This window comes from Rhipicephalus microplus, chromosome 5 (genome assembly GCF_043290135.1).
Source record: "Rhipicephalus microplus isolate Deutch F79 chromosome 5, USDA_Rmic, whole genome shotgun sequence".
In the NCBI taxonomy this organism is placed as follows: domain Eukaryota; kingdom Metazoa; phylum Arthropoda; class Arachnida; order Ixodida; family Ixodidae; genus Rhipicephalus; species Rhipicephalus microplus.
The window spans coordinates 141,704,464-141,731,916 of record NC_134704.1 but is presented as its reverse complement, the minus strand read 5'-3'; the positions used below and the strand labels follow the sequence as shown (position 1 = coordinate 141,731,916).

The 27,453-nt window shown below is 44.2% G+C and overlaps 1 protein-coding gene across 1 annotated transcript; it reads left to right on the top strand.

Annotated features, from left to right (window-relative positions):
• Positions 1–328: 328 nt before the first annotated feature.
• On the top strand, positions 329–27,453 carry LOC142817579 (uncharacterized). The gene is made up of 6 exons (XM_075894628.1): positions 329–407; positions 1,491–1,599; positions 2,401–2,492; positions 16,734–16,838; positions 18,081–18,101; positions 27,397–27,453. Exons 1-6 carry the CDS (start codon positions 351–353, stop codon positions 27,451–27,453), a joined length of 441 nt encoding a protein of 146 aa, XP_075750743.1. The 5' UTR covers positions 329–350.

The following is a 27,453-nucleotide window of genomic DNA, read 5'->3' as shown; positions in this document are numbered from 1 at the left end:
TGGCGTCGCAAAGGCTGCGCTGCATTAAAGTTTAACGCTAACTGGCCATAAAGAACGTTGACTCAGAAAGAAACCAGTGGTCAGTAAAATAATCATAAAAAGTTAAGCCTAGCTGTCCCCATTAAATATTGCTACGGACAACACAGCAGCATTGTGGTACATTAGCACTATAATGCATTCCTACCACTCAAGAACAAAACTTGCAAAGAAGCACGGGAGCGCATACACCAAAAACAGTAAATTTCGCTTGAAATATTATACTAGTCCATTGATGTAGTGTGTATGTTGTTAACGATAACGCAAATATTCGAATTTATCCACGTTTATATCCAGGTTCACGAAGCTGAAGAATGATGTACTGGCCCAGTACAAGAACGACTCTCGTGGTGGTGTCCATATTATGCATGGTGAGATCACGCTCCCGTCATCTGACTGCAGCCGACATCTTGCAGCAAAGTGATATGAAACAGCGACACAGCACTCGGAGCTCTTTTGATCTGCTCTTTAAAACAAAATTGGTAGAATACGTCGTGTCGTGGAGAAACAAGCACCAGATTCATCCAAGCTAAAACATTGCGCGGAGAGTAGTGCAGCTAATATGTATTTGATGGATTGGGTAATAACTCCCTACCTCTTTTTTTGGCCTGTTGAAATTTGGTACTTATTCCAAAATATTGTTAAGGAAAGAAAATTCTCTTACGGAAAACGCAGATCATTGCCCAAGTTTAAAACGAAGCGGACATATTCAGGCTGCGTGATATGTCAGTTGCCTGTGTAAGCATCTTCTGCAACCTCCCCTGATTCATACACATCCTCTACTCAATCGTGAAAAATAGCACGCTTTCAGGAGCACGCAAAACTAACAGCTTCACATTGTGGGCTCACTAGTTTTCACTTTAGGATGGCTTTAGTTGAAGGAGTACAGCGGAATTAGGGTGCAGTTGTCATTGTAAAAACGTGTATTGAAAATGATTATTCAATAGGAAGTGACCGCTTGTAATTGTCGCATTTTTACCCTTTTACTCGGAAGCTTGCGCTTAAGAAATATCAATGAATATCAATAAACTCCAGACATGCGCATTACTTAGTCACAGCTGGGCTTTAGCGTACTTGTCAAAAAAGTTATAACAGAAACCACAAGCGTCAATTGGCATTGTGAGTGCGAAATTTTTAGAGCAGTCACATTTTTGAAGGTGTTTTGTTGCGTCTGATCGGGTTTGTTCTAGTGGTGCAGTGGTGTGAGCTACTGGCATGGCTACTGGAGGCTCATAGCAAGAATCTATTTGCTGGGCCATATTTATTTGTTTATTTATGCTCATCCGGGGTACACTAGCATTTGACTGATGGAGCCGTGAGTCTGTTTGTATAAAGAGGAATGTGGATGGGTGGTAGATGTCACCAGTCAGGAAATCCCTGAGCTGAATTTAGGCAACGACGTTTCTTTTTTTTTTTCAAAATGGTAAAGACCGTTTTATAACATCTCCTCGCAGTATATGAACGGATTCAACTTGACGTCCAGGCTGTTCGGCTTCTATGGAAGAGTGCGGAAATTCGGAGTATCCCAAGTCTTTCCTGACGTGTACGATCTGTCGAAATGGGGTAAGATAATAATCCGTGTACGTAGGGTAATTTATTATTATTGTGATATAAATAATGTTTACAGAGAAGGTACACTGTACTCTAAATCATCGAACGTTTCTCTAAACAAAACTGTACGTGAAGCTTTTGCAATAGTGTGCAATGAATAAATAAATAGTGTGTTCACCACTTCGATATACCTATAGTAAAAGGACAACGCTTATACGTGCAGTTTACACGTATTCAATCCGATGTTTTCACAGAGCTTACAGTAAGGGGGTATGTCAGGCAATTCAAAAATAAGAGCAATGTCATGGGTATTTGTGCCACATAGCTTCTTCATTTGGATCAATGCGCAGTTTGAAATTCTTAGGGCAGTACTTGATATACTGTTTGTGGGACATATAACAAAAACTTATCTTGTTATCATTAGTATGTTTGTTGACCCGTAAATTGCCTTCAATGCAGTATGTCAGTCATAACTATCCTGTAGTAATCATCTATATTCTAACCTTTGAAGCGTTAAGACCCAGATTTGCCGTCCTCCAACCCTTGTTTGTCTTTCATGCACAAAAATTTTATATGAATGAACTAAATGAAAGTCATCAATACAGAGGGCGCTTATTGCCCTCGACATGTTGCGCTTTGAATAGAAGCCATATTTTCCACATGTGCATAAATTTGTGTTATTAAAAAAGCGCCGCCGAAACAGTAATCCAATCACAATTGTTCATCCTATTACTGCATGCTTCTGAGTTGTGCGCACTTTCATTATGTTTGTCATTCTTTACTGGTGTTATTTCATTCTGTTTTTGTGCTAAGTGAATAGCCGGAGAACCTCTGACAAAATCACCATGGGCCTGGCAGGCGTGAGCTTACTGTTCGACGTCTCCCTCTTCACTGGAGCCCTCAAGGTATACGCTTCCGTGCAAAGCATGACATCTACAGTGACTGCGCTGTTGAGGTCTTTGACAAAAGTCAATGCTTCGAACACCATTCGTTCAAAACCAGGGCCTGAAAGATTCTGACTTGGCGTCTCACAGTAAAGCTCGAAAATCAGAACACTCAGACACACAGTTTTCTACAAATGCATCTCTAGCTGAAACATCCAGAACAACAGTGCCAGGAGAGTGAGCCTTCATACAAACGTGCTTTTAAGAAGCTGGCTATTTAGAAGAAAAGTAAAAAATTGTTTTTGCTTGAGATGTAATTGGGAAGGAGACAAAAAAGCTACGTGCATGTAACTTGACTGGCTACATCGCCCAGTAGGATGCTTGAGCACAGGTAATTAAAACATGTAATAGTTAAAGGATATTTAAATTGAAACAGAAAGTTGTTAGAAATGTCACACGCTTCAGAAAACTAAATAAAACATTGACAAAAAACAAAACATCAACATTTCTTGAAGATTGCACGTATGACATGTAAACTTTTATAACCAAGGAAAGCGCGACACCAGATGATAAGAGGCAAACATTAAAAAAGCGCGTACAATTAATTGTCCTAAAGTATCAGCACTTTTTGAATCAGGTGAAATTTATTTAAATATAATGGATGCGAGACTACATGACCGGCAAACCATTGTCTGTTCGCAATGACGGTGCGGGCTAAAGTGTCCTACGTCTCGAGAAACGTGAATGGTTGTCTCACTGCAACTTTGAAAGTATTCAGGGTTCTTGTGCTCTGACATATTTAAAAATTTTACGTAGATAGTAGCCTATATATATATATATATATATATATATAAATATATATATATATATATTAAAATAGAGGTGTTGTACGTCGAGAAAGGTTCAGACGCAGCTTGGCAAAATTAGCTTTAACAGGCAGGTCTGGCTAATTGCGAACTGATGCTGATGCTGATGACCTCTGATGGATGGCGCTTACCCACAAAGGGGGATGGGCCAAGAACCGGGCGGCAGGATACTCAAATGAAACTAAACTAAAAATGAAGTCAATCTGAAAAAGTAGCGTAAAATAATACTACCAAAAAAACAAAAATGTGTGCTGAGCAAGCGGTCAAACCATCTTTTGTTTTTGAAAGACATTACTATGAATTATAAACTAAAGATCTGAAAAGGTAGTGGTTCACTAGCATGGTAATCTTTTAGTTGTGTTGATGTAGTCAAACACAGCGGAGCATAATCCCTGTGGCAGTAGCCAAATGAAGCTCCGCCAAGTGATAAAATTACTGGTAAATTTACTTGTATTCTTAGCTTTTGTAATGGGGCTACTAAAAATCTTTTTCTCTGATATGAATAAAGATGACAGAATAAAAAGAAATGTTCAATAGTTTCAATTTCCTTGCACCAAATGCATGGCGGTGACGCCTTGAGCTGAGCTTTATTAAGGTAATAATTTAGTTGTGGAACTGCACAGCGCAATCTGGTATAAGTGACCTCTAACTGGCGAGATAAACACCACTGTTTATTCCAGCAATAGCTCAAATGCTCGAAATCTTTGAAGTTATCCAAATTACCTTTTCCCCATTGCAGGCAAGCATTTCGGAACCTTAGCGCGGTTACGTAAGCCGTATCTGGCAAAACTGGAATGTTGGGCCCACCCAGGGATACTGCTGCTAAAGAGTCCGCAATTTCGTTCAAATATAATCCGCGGTGGCCTGGTACCCATAGCAAATGCAGTTTTTTTACGTTTTTCGGTACTAAATGCCGAAACGTATTCATCAGCTCTGAATTTACTGCCGCAGAAAGTGCATTACAAACTGATAACGAATCTGTAATGATCACTGCTAATGATTCGCTTGAGGGTAATTTGCGTAGGGCAAGAACAATGGCCAATAATTCTGCCATGAATACCGGGGTATAATCTGGGAGTCGAATCGAAAAGGACCAGTCCAAAAAAAGAGAGAAGATGCCAACCCCAGCCTTTTCTTTTGACACAGATGCATCAGTCGCTATGATATTGCTTATCTCTAGGTGGGCTAGATAATCTGCTAACTGATCATTTAAATACCTATATGCCAATTGTTTCGCGTTATGAGGAAATATATCATCGAATTGTATGCCAAGCATTGAATTTAGATTGTGTATTGGACGAATATGTCTAATTTTTACATTCAGTTGCTTTAGTAGCACTAGTGCAAATACTATTTGCGGGGTGTGTAGTCGCGACCAATGGGTTTCGAAAAATAAAGTCGATTCTTGAATGAAAGCGTAAAATGAGAGTCTTTGGTGTGAACTGTATATCTTTAAGAATGCTTGCACAGTAAGAATTTTAAACCTATTTAGCAGAGAAGGTAGGCGAGCTTCCATATACAACACGTTGTTTGCAACAAACTTTGGTAGACCCAGCCACAAACTCAACGCTTCTCTTTCCAGCAGTATTAGGGGTCTCACTTTATAGGCTGCGCAGCCAGAAAATAACACGCATCCGAATTCCATGATGGGCCGCACATAAAGTTTATATATCATTATTAGCACATCTCTTCTTAAACCCGCTTTACGGTTTGCAAGCTTCCGTAGCCACCCCATGGCCCGTGTTGCCTTGGAGTACACATCATCAATGTGACTTCTCCAATTTAATGTGTCATTATATATGATGTCCAAATATTTAAGGAAATTCGCCTGCGGAATGAGCTCATTACTGTACATTAACGAGATGTTGATAGGCTGCAGAAAAGAGAATGCAAGGAGCACACTTTTCTTTACGTTCAGGGTCATATGAATATTTTTAAGCCATCTTTCTATCATATTGAGATAATTTTGTAGACTCTGGTATAATGATTGAAGGTCGGTATTACTTGCGAAGAAAGAAATATCGTCCGCGTACACATATAACTGAATATCCTTAGCTGATGGAATGGAGCTTAAGAAAATGTTAAATAAAACTGGCGACAGGACAGCCCCCTGTGGTACACCACGTGTCTGCTTATATCTATTCGACGAGTACCCATCTTTAAAGCAGTAATATTCTCTCCCTCTTAAAAACTCCGACACCCACGCAGTGATGTAGTTGGGAAAGTGGTGATATTCCATCTGTTTTAATAAAATTGAATGCTCAACCCTATCGTACGCTTTAGCCAAATCTAAAGTAACTAAAGCACAATATTGGCGCCGACGCCGAGCCAGTTGTATTCGGCTCTCTAAATCAACATGCGCACACCATATTGAGAAACCGGTTCTAAAACCAATTTGATTGGGGTTTAATATTGCGTTATTATTAATATATTTCATTATCCGGGCATTCAAAACTCTTTCAATTAGCTTAACCAGATTTGACGTGATTGATATCGGCCTTACATTGTCCAAGGCGAATCCTTTTTCCTGCTTTTTAAGAAGTGGAATCACTTTAGACAGCTTCCATTCCACAGGTATCCAAGCTTTTGTCAAAGAAAAATTCACCAGATTAAGTACTTCAGTTGGACAAATCTCGAATATTACTTTTATCATTGAATTTGTTATCCCGTCTGGTCCAGGTGCCGAAGGAGATAAGTGCCTTATTATCTCAGCCAGCTCATCTAAAGTAACCTCCTCGAAATCCTCGCCTGCCATTGGGTTCACAATGTGCAGTGGTAGAGTTGACATAAATCTATCTTGAAGCCCTTTCGCAATATTTTATACTAAATCAGAGAGCTCACGGGGGGAAAGAACAGAAGAGTCAATATTTTCAGCGGGTGGTAACATCTTTCGAGATCTTAAAAATCTGAAGAGCGCTTTTTTGTTTTTAGCCCTACAAAGATACTCATGTCGTTTCATATTATAACCATCTTTTGCTGTACTTACTGTGCGTTTGAAGTCTGCTGCTGCGAATTTATAATCACACCAATTTTTTGGACATTGGTTGACCATCAGTTGTTTCCATGCAGCTTACCGTTTTCTATAGCTTCTCGTGCACTCTTCAGTCCACCATGGACTAAAAGAACCTCTTGTGGCCGAGTCTAATTTAAACGTTGCGTCTTTTACTGATCTTTTTAACACTGCACACAGACTCATAGCCCTAATGTCACCTTGTATGTCCTTGCGGTGATCAAAAGTAGCCCTCAAGTCTTTTTCTAATTTTCTATAGTTGAGGAATAAGCGGGCCTTTTCGGCGACATGTATTCTTGGAAAGTTCAGTACATAACTAATTGGCAAGTGGTCACTGTTAGTAGCACAGTCTAAAGTTTGCCACGAAGATATATTTAGAGATGAGCTTGAAAATGTCAAGTCAATTACAGATTTAGAGAGACCTCAGACAAAAGTAGCAGATTGCAAATTTAAACAAGATAAATTCTTGTCAATAGCCCATTCCCACAATCGTTTTCCGCTTAAATCTGTTTTAAAACCCCAGGCCACATGATGTGAATTGAAGTCTCCAGTGATTAATATATCCTTTCTGCAGACAGAGAACATATCGTCTAGACTTCGTGTGTCTTGCACCCCGGCTGGGAAATACGCATTTACAAACGACAAGGGAGAAGCGTCTGGGAATATTATGTCCACTATCAAAATTTCACAATCTGGAGTCACACAACGATAAGAGATCGTAGCTTTGTGACTAAACTTAGTTGCTATCAAGACAGCAAGCCCACCACCTCTGCTAGGTCGGTCCAATCGAAATAGCCGATAATTTTTTAGGTGAAACTTCTGGCTGGTTGAAAGCCAGGTTTCTTGGAGTGATATAATATCCGGGGAAAGTTGTGAAGAAAGGTATCATAGGTCTGTGGCTGCGGAAAATATAGATCTGCAATTCCACTGTAATATGGTTAGTGAACCTATTTTGACGACAGAACCGTCGCAGAAACTGCTTGGTCCAAAATGTCCTTTCGCAAAAAGTCTTTCTTAGACATGTTCTCAAAGAATTCTTTTTTGGATAGATACTTTTTAGATTTCGAATTATGCGAAGAGTTTTTTGATTGGGGAGATCGGGTTCGCTTCAGAGCCTTATGAGAGTCCATATCCATATCTGCACATGCCTCCGAATCATCCGTAAGATCACCGTCTTCCGTTGTTTTGGAAGTCCCTGCCTCAGGAGAAACCGCTCGCTGACGTGTTGTCGCACTTTCTATTTCCGTACGCTGCGATACCAATGATGCCTGAGGAGCCCAATCGTTCGTAGATGCTACACCTAGAATTTGCGATAGTTGATTGGAAACCAATTGTGCCAAACTTTCAAAAAGGTTGTTTGCGAGGCGTTCCATTGCCTTTTCCATAGCTTTTTCTACGGCCTCTGCGATAGATGTTGCGAGAGATGCATCCGTGGCGGTGGTATTACGTGCTGCAACACTGGCATATCCTTTGGATCTCTCCTGCATTTCTGCAACGGCTTCTCTCCGAGAGCACCTCTTGCGTTCTACAATATCCAATACGGCAAGCTCCCTTTCTTTTGCTGCACAGTCTGCGGAGTCTGCAGGGTGCGCCCTATTACATAAGCAACACCTCTCTTTCTCAGAGCTGCACTCGCGGCTGTCATGATTTTCACCACACAGACGGCATCTAAGAACTGATCGGCACCCTCTGACGCTATGTCCATATCGCCAACATTTCAAACACTGCAGGGGTTTGGGGGAAAGTGGCTCTACCTTATAGATCAGTGGCCATGCCTTAACTTCGGAAGGTCGGACTGTTACTAAAAAGGTGACTATCACCGATTCCGTGGGTGATTTTATGTTGTCAATTGTACGGGTGCACCTGTACACTGAAATTACACCCGCCACCGAAAACAAATCGAGCCCATCTGCAGGTGTCAGGCTTGTGTCTACTTCGCGGACTAATCCTTTCGAGCATGCGAGGTGTGCCGGAATAAATGGGCTTACCGGATGCGCTGCGAATTCGGAACATTGCAGGAGCTCACGAATGCATTCCTGATCTGCGGAACAGCACAGGATGCCTCCGCGACCAAACTGGCGGACCTCAGTGATCTCCTGGGGATGCGAAGTGGCTTTTCGAAGCTCCACTTGAATCGCCTTTGGGTTCTTGATCGGAATACTGCCCCCATCTGTAGGTACCAGCGCCACAGGGACACTTCTCGCTCCACTGCGTAACAAATAGTCTATCGGCCAATCCTTGGCGGGGGTGGAAGCTAACCAAGGGGAGTGCCCTTGGACGGGGGAAGAAAATGACATCAAACTGGAATGACTCGCCTCAGCTGAGAAAGACAATTACAGTTACCGGAAAATAAAGAACACTCAAAGAACAATAAGGATACTGCCGCCCAATCCTGAGCCCAGGCAGCTTCTTCACAGTCAAGCCTCACAGCCGAAATGCGACGTGGCGTTCCAGGCCAGCAGAATCTGACCTCGTGCCTGCACGATTACGCGTTTCACGCGTGATCGAGCTGCGGCGTGCGCGAGCTACTACTGCAGCCACCGATCATCGTCGTCTTCTTCATTGCCAGCAGAGCGTCCGTTATTCAGATTCATTAATTCATTACAATTACTCCCCGCGAAATAAGGAGCCATCCTGGTGACCCATGGACAAGTAAACACGGGAGGGTCGTAGCAGGGCTTAAGTCTCGAGACGTGGACAATTTCCTGGCCACGACGACGTTGGTCAGAAGATGGTTCCAGTGGCTCGATGAGATAATTCACCAGTGACGTTTTTTGTAGCACACGATATGGGCCGTGATACTTGGGGACCAACTTGGTAGAAAGGCCAGCTGTAGCCGAAGGGACATGCCGCCAGACGAGTGAACCTGGATCGTAGGAAGTAGTGTTATTTGATGCGTCATGGTGGAGTTTTTGGCTTCCTTGGTCTTGAGTTGTGAATGATCTTCCCTGTTGGCGGCATTCTTCAGCGTATGTAGCGGCTTGAGACGAAGTCGTGGACTCTGAGGAGTCAGGTTTGTACGAAAGGATGGTGTCCATAGTGCGAGAAGGTTCGCGTCCGTAAAGGAGGAAAAAAGGAGAGAACCCAGTAGTGCTTTGAATGGCGGTATTATAAGCGAACGTGATGAACGGGAGCACTCGGTCCCAATTGGAGTGGTCTGACGAGATATACATAGACACCATGTCACCAAGGGTGCGGTTGAAGCGCTCTGTCATTCCGTTGGTCTGGGGATGATAGGCGCTTGTAGTGCGGTGAACGACGTGGCACTCACGCAGCAATGCTGTGATGACGTCTGACAAGAAAACGCGACCACGATCACTCAGTAACTCCCGAGGTGCTTCATGCCGTAATACGATGTTGTGAAGAACGAAAGTCGCAACGTCTTTTGTTGTAGACGAGGGAAGGGATGAAGTTTCGGCATACCGCGTGAGATGGTCCACGGCAACTATGATCCAGCGGTTACCGTCAGCGGTGTTCGGAAGGGGACCGTAGATATCGATGCCGACGCGGTCGAATGGTCGGGACGGGCATGGTAAGGGTAGCAAGGTACCGCTGGCGTGACAAGGGGGAGTTTTTCGTCTCTGGCCCGTCGAGCAGGCCCGAACGTACTGTCGTATAAAACGGTACATGCCACGCCAGTAATATCGGAGACGTATGCGAGAATAAGTCTTCAAGAAACCTGCGTGGCCACATTGGGGGTCGTCATGAAACGTGGAACAAATTTTGGATCGCAGATGACGTGGAATCACGAGTAGCCACTGACGTCCACCGGGTGCGTAGTTGCGTCGGTACAGCACGTCGTCGCGAGTGGCGAAGTGCTCGACTTGCCGACGCAATGTGCGAGAATGAGGGGAAGCCGTGTGCCCAGTCAGGATGTCTAGAATCGAAGCAACCCAAGGGTCCTTGCGTTGCTCAGATGGCATCTCGGCGATGGTGACGGCAGTGGCATCACAGGTTAGACTTTCGCAGCAGTCCGGGTCAGGGGGTAGCGGCGAACGGAATAGGTCGTCTGCGTCCGAATGTTTCCGGCCGGAGCGATAGACCACGCGAATATTATATTCTTGGAGGCGTAATGCCCATCGGGCGAGGCGACCGCTTGGATTCTTCAGTGACAGCAACCAGCAGAGGGCGTGGTGGTCAGTCACGACGTCAAAAGGGCGCCCGTACAGGTAAGGTCGAAATTTCTCTATCGCCCAAATAATGGCGAGACATTCCTTTTCAGTGACTGAATAGTTGGTTTCGGCTTTGCTAAGAGTTCGGCTTGCGTAGGCAACCACGTACTCTTGGAAGCCGTCTTTCTTCTGTGCAAGAATAGCGCCTAGCCCGACACCACTAGCGTCGGTGTGGATCTCTGTGGGTGCCGATGGGTCGTAGTGTCGCAGAATAGGCGGCGACGTGAGGAGGCGGCGCAGTTCATTGAAAGAATCGTCACAGGTGGCAGACCAGGCGGAAAGATCTCTAGAGCCGGCGAGGAGCTTGGTCAAAGGAGCGATGAGCGTCGCGAAATTGCGGACGAAGCGCGGGAAGTAAGAGCAAAGGCCTATGAAGCTTCGGAGCTCTTTCATGGTGGTCGGTTTGGGAAACGCTGAAACGGCTGTAAGTTTGGCAGGGTCAGGAAGAATGCCGTCTTTTGAAACCACGTGGCCAAGGATCGTAAGCTTTCGAGCAGCGAAATGGCACTTCTTCAGATTCAGTGGCAGCCCCGCGGCAGAAATACACGCGAGGACTTTCTCGAGGCGGGTTAAATGGGTTGCGAAATTGGTTGAAAAGACGACAATGTCATCTAAATAACAAAGGCAAACGTTCCATTTGAGGCCTCGAAGGATAGAGTCCATCATCCGCTCGAAAGTAGCTGGTGCGTTGCAGAGGCCGAAGGGCATGACTGTGAATTCATAAAGCCCGCCGGGCGTGATGAAAGCAGTTTTCTCACGATCGGCCTCTGCCATGGGTACCTGCCAGTATCCAGAGCGCAGATCTAAAGAAGAGAAAAATTCGGCTCCCTGTAGGCAGTCCAAGGCATCGTCAATGCGTGGCAGCGGATAGACATCCTTGCGCGTGATTCGGTTGATACGCCGGTAGTCCACGCAAAACCTGATGGACCCGTCCTTCTTCTTCACCAACACAACTGGAGAGGCCCAGGGACTGCTTGATGGTTCGATTATGCCACGTGTCAGCATGTCGTCAACCTGTTCATTGATGGCACGGCGTTCGGTAGTCGACACACGATATGGACGCTGCCGTATTGGCGTCTCTTGATCGGTATCTATATGGTGAACGACAGATGACGCTTGACCTAAGGAAGGCTGATTGTCGTCAAACGAGGCTCGAAAACGCTGTAGGAGCTTGATCAGCTGTTCCTGCTGCCCAGGGGTGAGGTTACAATCAATGGACTTGCGGAATACATCTATAGGTTCATTAGCGTCCGTTGCGGGTGTAATGGCACAAGTCGGTAAAAATGGCTTGTCTGGATAGATCGGGTCTTCGAAAATACAATTTAAGGTCTCGAGGCTTCCCAGACACTCGCCGCGTAGCAGGATGTATGGACATGCAGAAACGTTGCACGCATAAAGTACCGCCGAACCATTGGAAAAGTTGATGACGGCAAACGGGAGGACGATGGTTCGGTGTTGCACACTAGCTATAGTTGGCTGGAACAGGAGCGTCGAGTTAGTGGCAGCAGGGGAAAACACAGACACTAGGACGGCGGACAATGGCGCGATGCGGACGTCAGCTGCGGCAAACACTTTGGAGGGACTGTGATGGTCGATATCAAGGCACGGATTCGTCAACGTGAGTTCAGCACGAGCGCAGTCGACGGGGGCCTGATGGGTAGAAAGGAAATCCCATCCTAGTATGACGTCGTAAGATGAACGTGGGAGAACAACAAAGTTGACGGCGTACCAAACATCTTGAATAAAAACGCGTGCTGTGCACTGAGCTGTCGGCGCGATAAAATGGGCGCTGTACGCAGTGCAAGATTCGTAAGCGGCGTTGTAACTTTTATCAAATCGCGACACAGTTTTTCACTAATTACAGAAACGACGGCACCTGCGTCGACAAGTTCACGTACAGCAACACCTTCTACTAGCACATCAATTTTCTTGGTCGGACAAAGAGGAGGTCTTAGAAAGTTCGACGACGACGCAGTTCCTGCCTCCGGAACTGCGGCTGTCAATTTTCCTCTCGAGCGGGGCTCGTGCGCCGAAGCATCGGGGAGACCGATCGGTGACGGGGCGGTAATGACCGGCGAGAATCGACAGGGCGTCGTGGGGACAATGAGTCGGTGATGGGAGAAGATGGTCGGCGGGGATTCTGGGCAGCCTGGTAATTTGCAGAATTCCCGTGGTCTGGAGGCTGGAAGTTACGACGGCGACAGTAGCGTGCTATATGTCCCACGAAACCGCATGCGAAACATATGGGCCGATTATCCAAGGTGCGCCATGGGTTAACGACAGAAGGTGCAGGGGGCGAAACGGGATGGGGTGCCGTGTATGTAGGCAGCGTCGTAGGGTAGGAGGACCCGGTGCCCCTGTATGCGCCAGAGACAGGTGGGGCTGGGGGTCTAGCAACGACGGCAGCGTAGGTCAGCGGCGTAGGGACAGATGGCGATGGATGCAGTGCCTGCGTGACCTGTGTCTCAATGACCTGGCGTAGACGTGAGTCTAACGATGTCACTGGCGCGGATGCTTCGGCCACAAGAGAAAGCTGACGCGCAACTTCTTCACGAATGAACTGTTTGATGTGGGGCAGTAAGACGGTGTGATCAGCAGCGACATCGTGCACGAGGGCGGAAACTTCAGCCGTATCTTCAGCAGCACTGCGCGTCGAGACACGCTGCTTACGCAACTCGTCGTACTCCTGATAGAGCTGGACAACATCGGTGATGGTCTGTGGATTCCGAGCGACGAGCATCTGGAAGGTATCGTCGTCAACTCCTTTGATGATTCGCTTGATTTTGTCGCGTTCGGTTAGAGATTCATCGACGCGCTTGCAAAGAGACAAGACATCTTCAATGTAACTTGTAAAGGTCTCGTCCCTGCGCTGGATTCGACTACGGAGACGCTGTTCCGCGCGAAGCCGGCGCACGGCGGGACAACCGAAGACCGCGGCGATGGTGGTCTTGAAGGCGGACCAGTTGGTGATTTCGCCTTCGTGGTTCTTGAACCAGAGGCTGGCCACATCATCGAGGTAAAAGCGCACGTTTGTGAGCTGGTCGCAGGCGTTCCACTTGTTGGAAGCGCTTACGATTTCGTACTCGACGAGCCAGTCCTCGACGTTTTGTTCGTCGTTGCCGCGAAAAATTGGTGGGTCGCGTTGCCGAGGCACGCCAGTACAGTAGACTGTCGTTAATAAGGCAGCTTAAGAAGGGCCAGGAGCAGTCATGGTGAACGGTGAGGGTAGCGTCCGATTGCGAAGTTCCAGGTTGATGGGAACCCCGGCTCCTCCACCACTTAAAATAGAGGTGTTGTACGTCGAGAAAAGTTCAGACGCAGCCTGGCAAAAGAGCTTTACCAGGCAGGTCTGGCTAATGGCGAACGGCGTGCGCGAGCTACTACTGCAGCCACCGATCATCGTCGTCTTCTTCATTGCCAGCAGAGCGTCCGTTATTCAGATTCAATAATTCATTACAATATATATATATGTATATATATATATATATATATATATATATATATATATATATATATATATATGTGTGTGTGTGTGTGTGTGTGTGTCTGTTAAGTTGTTTACGAGGGACTCATGATCAGCTGCCAGCTCGCTATACGTTCACGTGCTACGTGACGCCAAACAGGCCCATAAAGGGTGTGCCTCACTCGCCTTGATGGCTACTGGTGGCACTGACTGACACTCCCACGTTTATATTCACATAGAAACCCAATAATGTGGCTGGGGGGATAGCCGCCAGGGTAGCTCAGTGGTAGAGCATTGAACGCGTTATTCGAAGGTCGTGGGCTCTGTTCCTGCTCACCACAAGTTATCTTTTCACCCACTTTTCTTTTTCACATTGACAAAGCAATTGGTCTATTAACTTACCCTATACATTCCTTGGCTATATTGTCTGTTAGATCGCATTATTATTGTGTCAAAAAATTGGCAGATCCCACGTACAGTGAGAATCGATGATAAGCGAAGCAAGAAATGTTTATATTTCGATTTTAATATCAGCACAACAATATGAAGCGGAGGTAAATTATGCCGTATCTGACTTCCGTGTCATGATTATCATGTTTGGATGTGTCGTTTACCTTCGTCATCTATTCACGTCACATGATACCAAATTGAGTACATGTCGAGCTAGCGAAACGGCTGCCAGTACACTATGAGCATAGTATTTTGTCATGTTCTTACATGACATGCGTGTCAGAATTTTTATGTTTGCACCAGTCATATATTTCATTACCCAGTGACGTCAGGTAACACGAAATTTGGTATATGTGGAGCTAGCAAAATGGCCGCGAGCGGATCATTAAGGGTCCAATATACTCCAATGTAGCGTTGATGCACGCGCACGCTGGGCACAGCGATGCTACATTAGCGAAACGTGAGCGCTCTATAGTCTGACGCCAGGCCTGACCGGCGCGACCAGCGTCCGCCGGCGCGGCCCGAAGGCAACCGGCGCGAAATGCGATATGTTGCATATTGCGCCGATGCGTTACCCAGACACTGCGTCTCCCTCTTTTCGTGACGGAGGGACGCCGGACACGCTTAAACGCGCATGCGTCAAAGTAACGCAGCGCGGCGCGTGCTTGTGAGTATATGGCAGGACCGGCGCCTGGCGTGGCAACGCCAGCGTGACGCGATGAAATGAACGCTGGCAAGCACGCGCACCGCGTCACGTCGAAGTGTATTGACGCCTTGACTGCGGCGTGTAGTCATGTTGTTACATGACACGCATGTCGTGATTATTATGTTTGTATGTGTCATTTACCTATGTCGTCCGTTCGCGTCGCGTAATAAGGGGTTTGGTATATCTGAAGCTATCGAGACGGCCGCGAGCGCATCATGAGCGTAGCAGGTAGTCATGTTGGTTGATGACATGCATCTCATGTTTATCAGGCTTGCACTAGTCCTAAACCTTCGTCATCCATTCACGTCCCGTAATACCAAATTAGGTATAAAAGAAGCTAGCGAAATGGCCGGGAGCACATCATGAGCATGGCATGTATTGATGTTGTTACATGACACGCATGTTATGATTTTCTTGTTAGGACCTCTCGCTGGTGTTCACCATGCATTCATAACTTATCATACTAGTTTTGCAACATTCCATGTCAACAAAACCACCGCAAGAGCTGCAGAACCATGAATTATAAGTCAAGCAATTTATGGCATACACATCAAGTTTTTATGTTATGACTAGTCAAATATGTTCTCCATACAGTCATGTTATGCTAAACCAAGTTTGGTATCGATACCATTATTTAAACGGCCAGGAGAGCTAAAACTCGTAGGCCGCTACGTAGATAGACAGATACGCTCAAAGTCGCCGAAGTTCGTTAAGAAATGCTTCGCAATTAAAACAAGGAGAAAAGTGGCCTTAAATATTCACTTTTATCATATATATATATATATATATATATATATATATATATATATATATATATATATATATATATATATATATATATATATATATATATTCTAATGCATAACGTTGTCATTTATATTGGCCGACGGAGTGAAACTAATTCCTTCGATATGCTATATTCAATCGTGGATTGCTAAGTTGTCTTGTGCGCAAAAGCGCATAAATTGATCAAAGCACTGCCAATATATATATATATATATATATATATATATATATATATATATATATATATATATATGTTTGGTTCATAATGAATATGTGTGAGCATCCTGCATCCTATGGCTGCTTTGCAAATGCTCGCAGACCATTTTTTGAATTGGCATTGTAGTAAGCTTGAACAGAGCCTTTTTACTCTTTACATACTTCCATTATGACGGTCCACCGAAAGTAACATAAGCATTGTTGAAGTCTACATTGACATTCTTAAAGAACTCTATGACAACTGCTGTGTGTGGTATCGTTCGCTAAACACCAATCATGGTTCTCCAATGCATAACGTTGTCATTTATAATGGCCGACTGAGTGAAACTCTAATTCCTGCGATATGCTTCAATCAATCGTGCAGTGCTAAGTTATCGTATGCGCAAAAGCGCATGAATTGATCAAAGCACTGCAAAAAATAGTAGAACACTAGGCAAAGGATCCACAATTCATGAGATATTCATTGTTACCACTCCTATAGGAAAGACAGGTGTTCCCAACATGCTAGACGTCACAGCCATCTAACATCGTAGCACCCTCCACACTTGCAGGTTTCGCTTTTATATATTGCAATTTCATTCTCCACATTACAGAATGACATCTTCCTGATCGAGATTGCCGGGCTGTGGGGATCGATCGACTGCATCGCGGACGCTGTTATTGGCTTCCTGTCGGCCGACTACACACTGCCTGGCTTCGTAAGTGTTGCCAAGTTCTATTGTTTGCTCTGCGAACGTGACGGCTTAGGGCGTATATGTACACAAAAATGTCATAGAGCTATGCGCTGTTCATTAGTGATGTTTTTATTAACGCAATTATTGCATTGAGGTGTGACATCGTCGAGGCGATGTGGACGTGCTCTTCAGTCTAACGCAGCCCCACCGCGGTAGTCTAGTGACTAAGATAAGAAACACGGCCGCTGAGCCGCACGTCGCGGGACCGAATCCTTGCTGCAGCTGCTGCATTCAGATGAAAGCAAAAATGGTGTAGGCCCGTTTGCTGAGATTTGGGTGCGCGTTAAAGAAACCCAGGTAGTCGAAACTTCCAGAGCCTTCTACTAAAGCGTCTCTCATAATAATATGGTAGTTTGTGGACGTGAAACCCTACAAATCAACCCAGTCTAGCATAAACAAAATAAAAGTAAAAGCTGACTTGCTAGAACAGAATGTATAGTTTGCAATAATCTCGTGTTAATTAGGGCAATATCATGCTTTAAAAAGTTTCAGGGAATCGTCCACACATAGATAGTATTGAAGTCGTTTCTTTATAACAAACGTATTTCTGCTGAGCATGCACCAAACCACGTGAGTATAAGAATAGTCTGTTAAAAGCAGTTCCTTTAGTTCGAGAACAGTATGCAGAAATATAGAATCCATCTTGTTACACTGCTGACGATAATCTTCTGAAGAATTAAAAATCACTACAGCGATATAACGTTGCACGAAATATTTAGAGGTTGCTGTTTATTTTGAAGAGAGTGATGTGCGATTGTGAGATAGTTTGTGCCCCGTAATTGACTCTAGATATTTATTGTGACTTGCTTCAAGTTCCTATACTTCAGCTTTTCTTCATTTTTTTTCTCTAGAGAAGTTTTAATAACATTGGTTTGTCTGCTTCTTATTCACACGCAGATTTCTTAAAAGGCCACAGTTTCTATAGCGGAAACAGTAGCAGGCAACTTTCAATGTCACACATCGTGCATAGGTTATTAGCTACTGAAAGTTGAAGCCAATGTTTTGCTGTCTACCGTGCTTTTTCCAGTAAATGATACGTGTTTCGGGCAATCAAAATATACATAGCAATGTTTCAGCATATTTAGTAGAATTTTGGTGTTATAAATAAGCTCAAATGTAGAATAGGATATATTATCGTTATTTCTCTCACTTTGTTGAAATTACGCCAAAATTGCAAGCTTCACTACTTGTTTCTTTTGTTCGCAGCTGAACAAAGACAAAGCTCAGGTAAGGAAGCCTTTCTCATCATGTGTATTCGCTTTCAAAAACTTTATTTCAACCTGTCGACAACTAATTTACTTCAATTTTCATCTGCATCTGCACCCACGAGCTTCACATCTGCTGCATAATAGAAGCAAAAAAACTTGTTTCAGAAACGGGCACCAGTCTCTAAAAGGTTGAAAAAAAAACATGTAGTCATGAACGACCGCCATCACTTTGAGTGCACATTCTGAGGGTAGATTCTAGGCACAGACGAAACGAAAAAAATGCCATTTGCAAATGGTGCAAATACTGTGGAAACAGCAGCGCTGGTTGTGTCTTTCTCCCCCTTAAAGTCACTTTCCTTTCCCACTTTACCACTTACTTGCTAAAATTCACCATACTAGTCAATGCAACCATGCATCCTCTTCCCTCCTCTTCCCACTCACGTTTCTTTTTTAATTCCTTGCGATACTTATTCATACATGATTATGCTATGATCTCTCTGTCTTTCTACCTCTATTTGTTTCGGAGTCTTTCTGTCCCATTCTCTGTTTATTTTTGTTTTCAGTACCTTCATCTCGTTCAAATAAATATAGTCATTGATTTCCATAGGCCCTCGTTCTGCTGTTGCACCAGGGTAGCCGAGTGCTCACGACTAGTAATAACAAACGCTCCTCGACACAAAACTCAACCTAAAGAGATCCATGGGCGGTGTTCGGCGTTGCGCTTTCTTCAACACGAAAGGCCTCTCGAATCCCTTAATGTCGACTTTCGAGTCGAGGAGCGCTTATAAATGCCGGCCTGTGACTGTCACCTTCGAACCGTGGATACTGTGGGTGAAATCTCGACTCACGAAGAATGTTTAACACGATAAAATAAAGGAGAACATTTCGCGGATATTCCAGCGTTGGCCTCGACTTCGGTGTCGACAAACAAAATCACGGTAGTTTTTGAAATGGTTCCAACAAAAAAAAGAACTCTGTACTAATACAATATAATTCAAGCAAAAAGAACTTCCGCTCTAGTAAGGCTCACAGTCACTTCATGTATGTGGGATGCAGTTGTGCAACCACAGAGCCACCGTTTAGCTTGCGACTGCTTCAGGAAATAGAATATAGGAATGTCATGTAGTGGAAGAAATCTCCTTCACTCCTTATCGCATGCATGATTCTGAGGAAGAAATGTTTAATCGCGCCAGGTGTCAAAACGTGGGAATAACAGCGAGTGCGCGAATTAAAAGTCGATCCCTTGCAAAGCGCTCGGACATAACTAGTCATCATTATTTGCAAAAACATCGCCCCGCCGTGGTGGTCTAGTGGCTAAGGTACTCGACTGCTGACCCGCATGTCAAGGGATGGAATCCTGGCTGCGGCCGCTGCATTTTCAATGGAGGTGGAAATGCTGTAGGCCCTTGTGCTCAGATTTGGGTGCACGCTAAAGAACCCCAGGTGGTCGAAATTTCCATATCCCTCCACTCAGACGTCTCTCATAATCATATGCTAGTTTTGGGACCTCAAACCCCGCATATCAATCAAATCAGTTGCAAAAACATCAAGAAATCAGCTTTGAAGGTGGACGTGCGATTGACGTTTTGGTGAATCTCAAAAGAAAACATATCAGAGTATACGGGGAACGCAACAAATTACGTTCTATTCTTGATCGCGAAGCTGAAGATCTCCCCAAATTTTTTATTAATTTATTCGGTCTCCTTCTTTACACTTCCTTCTCTTCCTGTTTGCTTTCCTCCGATGAACTGCTAGCTACGGATAACCACGTGACAGCTCGGCGAAGTTCTTCGAACACTTCCCGCAGACAGCACGAGCATACTAGCTGTTAATGTTAGCTAAGGCTGGTGTTGAGTTTTAGTGAAAGGGAGGAGAAACCCGCGTAAGCAAGTTATCAGGTTGCAGTAGGGTTTTGCACTTCACAGTGTTGTTTTTTAGTGAAAGTATCGCGAGTGATTTCTGAAATTGGTACGAGTTTATGTAATATTTTGCCGGCATCTCCCGTGCTGTGAGAAGCGCTGCGTTTGTTACGAACCACTGGACATTTTGCTAATATTCACTAAAAACAAAGCACGTGGGCAACGAAGTAAAAAATAGAAATAGAAAATGGCTTGTTCATTACCGATATCACTCGGATATATAAAAAGTGGTGATAACCAGGGATATACACTTGGCCAATAGCAGCTCCTATTGAGTCCACTATATATAAAAAGTCAATAGTTCTGGTAGGCAAATATATGTTACTCAAGACATGAGATCGTTCACTTACTTATTTAAAATGACTCCGTTCCACTGCTCTCTGAGTGCGCGTCACATAACGTTGTCGCTTTCACGGGTTCTGGTGGCGTTTCACGAGGGCACTTAGAATATAGAAGGCCATGTGTTCTTGTTTGTTTTGCATAAAAGCTGTTAGGATTGTGATTATGGCATGTGGAAACATCCGAAAAATATCACCATAGACCAGCATGCACTACTGTCGGCCTGTTATTCGGCTGCAAAAGAAAAATAGGCGGACCAAAGAACTCGCGCCGATTTTTCTGGCGTGGTATGAAATGAGAGAAAGAACGAGTACTGGGAGAAAAAAAGAAAAAGAAGGGCAAGGAAGCGAGAAAATTACAAAGCAAAATAAGGGGTACCGGAACAGATGGGGAGGGGCGAATATGTAGAGACAAAAAAAAGCTCAAATAGAGAGAGAGAGAGAGAGAGAGAAAAGAACGCAGCAAGTAATGCTATGCATAGTAGAGCGAAATGTGATAGAGAAGTGAGGGGGACGAAAGAGTGTAGAGCAGACTAAAATATTGTATAGGCGTGAGAAAAGGAAGTGAATGGGAAGAGGATGAAAATGAGGCCAACGCTAGCAAATCCTCTGCTTCCTCATACGAACTTCTAACGCAGCTGCTCCTATTTTTAAATGTAAATATGACATTTTTAGGATATCATTCCTCCTTTTTATTCTTTTTACACTGCTAGCGCTTCTTTAGATAATATGAATATTATTATATATCAACACTAAGGTCCACGAAGCATTTCAAGGGAAAGGCCCTCAAAGGTTTAGAATGCCCCCTGGGCAACATAGGTGCTTTGATCTAAACCAAATTTACAGTAAACTAAAAAGCTGAAGAGTCTCTTGTCAGACTTCCGGCAAAAAGACATGACACGTCTTATTTGTGCTATCGTTAGAGGCAGCCATCTGTTAGGGAGCCTTACTATCAGTCTTTTACTACCCTTACTTAAACCGGAAGCTTGGAATCGGATGCGCTCTAATTGCGGAGTAGGGTTCGGGCTTACACCAAGTGTAACATAGCAAACGAAAATCTTTTGGATGACTTATTCAACCTTTTACTTTGCTTTATTAACACCAAAACAACGAACTTACAGCAACCCAAACCATCTTTCGGAAAAGTTCTTGGAAACGAAGTGACATGCCTACTCTCTAATCTCCGTGTTCACTTATAAATTTTCGACGATTGTTTTCATTTCTTTCAGTTTGAGAGTGGAACGGTAAGTTGAAGCCAACTTGACATATAGCTGAAAAAAATTCTTCACGCACCTCCACAACGGCTTAAAGGCAGATGTTCGGCATCATAATAATTTTGAAAAACAATCTTCTTATATGGGACTAAAGTAAATAATGAATTGGCTTAGAATGAGCAAGTTTTTTCTGGGGACTCAAATTTCTTTACTATTGCCATCAAATTTCATTATAAGAGCTTAAAATGAATGACAAAACTCCATTTTCAAATTTACCCCTCAGGCTGCACATGTGGCTTTACAAATTTTGAGGGGTATTGGTTGCACATTTACAATATTGGCTCAACGGAATTTCTCACAACTATCTAGGTTAAATACTTGACTCCGTCAGCAGTCAATGCGCTTTACATTTACCTATTGGCGGCTATACTGGATTCGGTAAATACCGTTACAATTGATGATGTCATGGTGTTTGGAAGAGGAAGTTCAAGGTGGCATCGGTACTCACATTTTCTGTTTGCGTACTTTCTCAATTACTTCTCACAGCAAGTGTAGTTATTTTGAAATTATTAACGGGTAATTTACGAACAGCAGAGGAATTTGTTTCATTTTTATGTGTTTATAATTTATTTGAGTCAGCCAAGTTATATGAAAAGCCTCAAGCTCTCTTTGCAGAAACATACAAAGCCACTATAAATTGTCAGAAGGGGCTGACCTCTGGTTTCCAGAAAACAGTCCCAGTCGTCCTCTGTGTCCCTTTGGGTTTGTCCAAAATTCAATGCTGTTTTCTCTTTTTCAAAAATGCTGGAGTTAAGCGTTCTCGGTAACTGGAATTTTCCGCCTAACCTGAGGGGTTATCTCTTACTGTTCTAAAATGTAAACTTGCAGATAAACAGGGTACTAGTCCTGTTCGATTCGTAGTGCTATATTGCTGAAGCACACTTGTTAGTCATCACCATCATCGTAATCGTCACCACCAAGGTGTCTACGGCACTCAATATCTGCGCCAACGAACAAGCCTCGTCCATAAGGAGCTTCGCCTTTGAAACAAGCGTGTTCCATGCCACACATTCTCTTTCTCTCATCACGGCACATGTCATGCTTTGTACGCACTGTACGCCATGACAAATACGTTGACGCCGACGACGACGGAGAAAAAGAGACGGTGATAGCTAAAAAAATGGCAGATCCCACGTACAGTGGGAATCATTGATATGCGAAGCACGAATGAGAAATATTTATATGTCAATTTAAATTGAGCAGAACATTATACGAGGTGGAGGTAAATGATGCCGTACATGACTTCCGTGTCATGATTAGCATGTCTGGATGTGTCGTTTACCTTCGCCATCTATTCACGTCACTAGATACCAAATAGAGTATATGTGGAGCTAGCGAAACGGCCACGAGCATGCTATGAGCGTGGTATGTTGTCATGTTCTTACATGACACGTGTGTCAGGATTATCATGTTTGCCCCAGTCATATACTTCGTGACCCATTGACATCACATAACGCCCAATTCGGTATATGTGGAGCCAACAAAACGACTGCGAGCGAATCATGAAGGGCATTTTATACAATGTTGCGTTGACACGCGTGCACGCTGGGCACAGCGATGCCACGTTAGCAGAGCGCGAGCACTCCATCGTCCGACGCCAGGCACGACCAGCGTCCGTCGGCGCGGCACGACGGCAATCAGCGCGAAATGCGACATGCTGCATTTCGCGCCGATGCGTTACCCATGCAACGGCAACACTGCGTGTCCCTTTTTTTTGTGTGTGGGAGGCACACCGGACGCGCTGAAATGCGCATACGTGAAAGCAACGCAGCGCGGCATGCGAGTATATGGCAGGACCAGCACCTGGCGTGGCATCGCCAGCGTGGCGCGACGAAATTAACGCCGGCGAGCACGCGCACCACGTCATGCCGAAATTCATTGGCGCCTTGAGTGTGGCATGTAGTCATGCTCTCACATGACACGCATCTCATGATTATCATGTTTACACCAGTCACAAACCTTCATCATTCATTGGCGTCACGTAATAACAAGTTTGGCATATGTGAAGCTAGCGAAATGGCAGCTAGTGCATCATCAGTGTGGCATGTAGTCATGTTGTTACACGACACGCATTATCTTGTTTGCACCAGTCACATACCTTCGTCACCTTTTCACGTACAGTAATACCAAATTTGGTATATGAGACGCTAGCGAAACGGCCGCGAGCGCATGATAAATGTGACATCTAGTCATGTTAACTGACACGCCTGTCATGATTTTCATGTTAGAGTCTGTCGCTTGTGTTCGCCATGCAATCATGCCACACCATACCAGTGTTGCAACATGCCATGTGAACGAAACCAACGTAAGAGCTGCAGGATTATGAAATTTAAATCATGACATTCATAACATACATGTCATAATTTTCATTTTATGACTGGACAAATATCTTCCTGATACAGTCATGTTATGTCATACCAAGGTAAGTATGGATACCATTATCGAAATGGCCAGGAGAGCTAAAAGTCATTGGCGGCCTGATAGATAGATAGATAGATAGATAGATAGATATATAGATAGATAGATAGATAGATAGATAGATAGATAGACAGATAGATAGATAGATGGATAGACAGACACGCTAAAATTCGCCTAATTTCGCTAAGAACTGCTTCGCTTTTAGATATGGAATGTGCGTATTTTCGCTAATGATCAGAAACTGCCTTTACCTTTCATGCATTCACTGTCGTCAGGGGCAATCGGCCCCACTTGTACGATTAGTGGTTTGCGGGTATTCTACTAGAAAAAATCACCAACAGAACAATTCTATCATAACATCACTGGTGAGATTCCCAAAGAGAGTTAAAGGGCTAAAAATTTAGAGGTGAAGGGTTGCTGTGGATGCTTTCTTTTCCCACTTCGCATGCAAGTGGAATGCGCTTGTGCCATCTTCAAGGTCCGCTGGGTGCCTTGGGAACGCAGCCATGAATTTTTTTTTATCTTCTTTAAAAATTCTTTTCGTATTTTTTAAGAAGCAATAGTTAAGCTGACTGAGTTCTTACTAAGACGAAACTTGATCGACACAAGTGAATTAACTTTTTATTGCATGTTCTGTGTAAAAACTACATACGTACACACAGTGTGAATGTGTCAATCTATAAATATAGCATTAATTTACAACTGGCATATGACCATAAGGAGCATAGGTTAGACTCAGAATGTCCGAACCAATGTGAAAGTTATAACAATCGCGAGTAGGACACGTCGTACTAGACTTAAGCACGTTTGTTAGGATGGCGCACAGAGTTTTCTTACAGAACTTGAGTACCAAGCGAGACTGAAGTTGAGAGCTATGGTGAGGGTCAAAGCGATCAGAAGATTTTTGAGAAAGAACGTCGCTAGAAGCAGTGTTTCGGAAAGTTGACTTGTTTTCGCCAGGGAAACAGCGTTGCCTTGACGAAGAAAAGTTGAGTGGTCAAAACATTGGCTCCATGGACATTATCTGTTGTGACTTTTAGAAACATTTAGTCCATTACGTTTATTTCCGTGACACTATCAGAAGACTGACGACTGTTGAAACCACGGCTATAAGAATTCCATGAACAGGAATTAGTCTATAATTGCTTGACATCATTCAAACTACACGCAAAAAGTAAAATTAACTAAAACATTGTATCCGAGCAAACTCGAATATAAACATTTCAATAAACGCGTTTTGCGCACAGAAGCTTGGCTGCCATCATCACCAATTTGTCGAGTGACACTGCAATTCTGACAGTTCACTCATGCTTGCAGATAACTAATTTAGTCATATGTACCCTTGCAAAATCAATACCTTTTACATAATGCAAATTTTTTGTGCTCACCCGTTGCCTTTAGAAAACGCTCAAAAACTTTTGTAGAACAAATATCCGGGGGTTAGCACACCGCAGAGGCGCGGAAAGCACGTGCTTCCCGATAAAGCCTTCTGAAACGAATGCATGATCGACTTGTTTGGCGTAGCACGCTGCGGCTTCCTTTCTCTGCCCACCGCTACTTGCTGTCTTTATCTTTCCCGTAAGTAACACGCCAAGCGAGGGATATAACTGAGCGCGATCCAACTTCTCATATCGCTGAGCGAGGGGCTAGGAGCAGCGGACGCAAGCGCTACGAACCAACAGCCCGCAGATTCCTAAGGCATTTCCGATAGTTCCGTGTTGTCTCGCTATGAGTCCGTGCGGTGCTATACCAGAGCGTCGCGCTCGCTTGGTGTATGTCTGTGATGGGGGAAGTACTATGTCATGAATTTGAGAAGCTTTCTCGGGCACATGTGTAGCATATGGTTTTAATCTCGTAAGAAGACACCATCCGACACAAGATGAGCTTTATTCCGTTAAAACGTCGCTGTCTTCGGTGTTACTAACTTCCGTTATCCTTCCTGGGTTGGTGATTTCTATTATCCTTCCTGTTCGTTCATCTTGATGTGGCAGTGTCGTTATAAAATCCACTTCATGGAAGTGCAGCTCACAAATTCTCGTGCGAAAAAAAAGTGGCTGTTATAAATTCGCTACACATTAAAACACACTACGCGCGCTGACGTAATCTGCGAATAGCTGTTCTTTCATAATTTAACTGAGGTACAAGCACGAAGTCGTTAAACGTCGGTTAAACGAGAATGCCATTTAGATTGTTTCGATAGCTTGTTACATATTACGCTTGGCATCGGAGGGTTGTCGCACATATTAACACATCAGAAAACAAAACAGAGACACCAAACCAGGCATAGCCTATGGCAGTAAGAGCGAAATATTAGTAATTTTAAATATTCTGTGAGAAGGATATCCTTCTGTACACTACATTTAGAAATGCACCCCACTGACCAGTGACCACTGACCAGTGAATATTCACGAGAAATGCATGCTTCTTTATTGTTGTACTGAGGTATTTTCATTATGTACGAAAAGACTATTCTCCTTCGATAATTACAGTTGTTGTAGCTATGAACGATGATTCACACACCCGATAAAGGAATGGTAGAACTGTTTACTTTCGAATGCACTGTTGGTGTGAATTCCTTCAGTGGGGCAGCTCGAAGCCACGTTTGTTACTGCGTGTCACAAATTGGGAAGGAAGATAGGCGCATTTTTTGCCCATCGTGATAGTTTCAGCGGAACCCAGGAACACAACACCCGCCCATGTTGCAGGAACTTGCGGTCGTTGCGATCCTGGAAATTCGTGCCAAACGACACGTCTGACATTAACACGTGTACGCTGAAAAAAGAACGGTCAAACGGACACGAAGAACACCGAAGGGTGTGCGAGCACGCCACGAAAGAAGACAAATTGCGCTGTAGCTTGGCGCACACACACACTGATTGTCTGGGCATGCGCGCTGATCATGAAGGAAGGAACAGTTTTTCCTTCCTCCATAGCACCGGGAACAGATGTGGTACCAGACAACGCCTCTTGTAGAGGAGGCGTTGAGCCAGACTATAGTGTAGCCAGACGTTTTTCCAATAGTTCTATTGGCCACTTGACGTGACGTAGCACGCGGGAAAAAGAGGACCTGAATAGACCTGACGAACTTTTAGAGGGTGTTGCACGAACAAACGTCGGTAACTTTCCGCGCTTCGCCTGATTTAAAATTCACGAAATAAGGAATAAGAAAAGAAATATAAGCAAACGAAAAGTTCTTCACAGAGTTTTTTTTTCATTTGTGAAAACCTGTGACCCCCAATAAATCCGAAAGTTCACATCAACCGTTCAACCAGATCCTTGGATGCCCGGCACCCGCTACGAGCGTGCCTGTTCTCAGAAACCGAAACTAGCCCCGAGTTTCCGGAGTCTGTTTTTCACCTCCACAGAGCGTCTGGACCAAGGCGCAGAAGCGGAGCACACCGAGCATTGCCACAACTATTTAG

Bases quoted from the DNA above. Each gene is read 5' to 3' on its own strand.
- LOC142817579 (XM_075894628.1), top strand. From the start codon at position 351: ATGATGTACTGGCCCAGTACAAGAACGACTCTCGTGGTGGTGTCCATA. The intron at 1,600-2,400 runs GTAAGATAATAA...TTTTGTGCTAAG, and splicing joins GTACGATCTGTCGAAATGGG to TGAATAGCCGGAGAACCTCT. The intron at 2,493-16,733 runs GTATACGCTTCC...TCCACATTACAG, and splicing joins TCTTCACTGGAGCCCTCAAG to AATGACATCTTCCTGATCGA.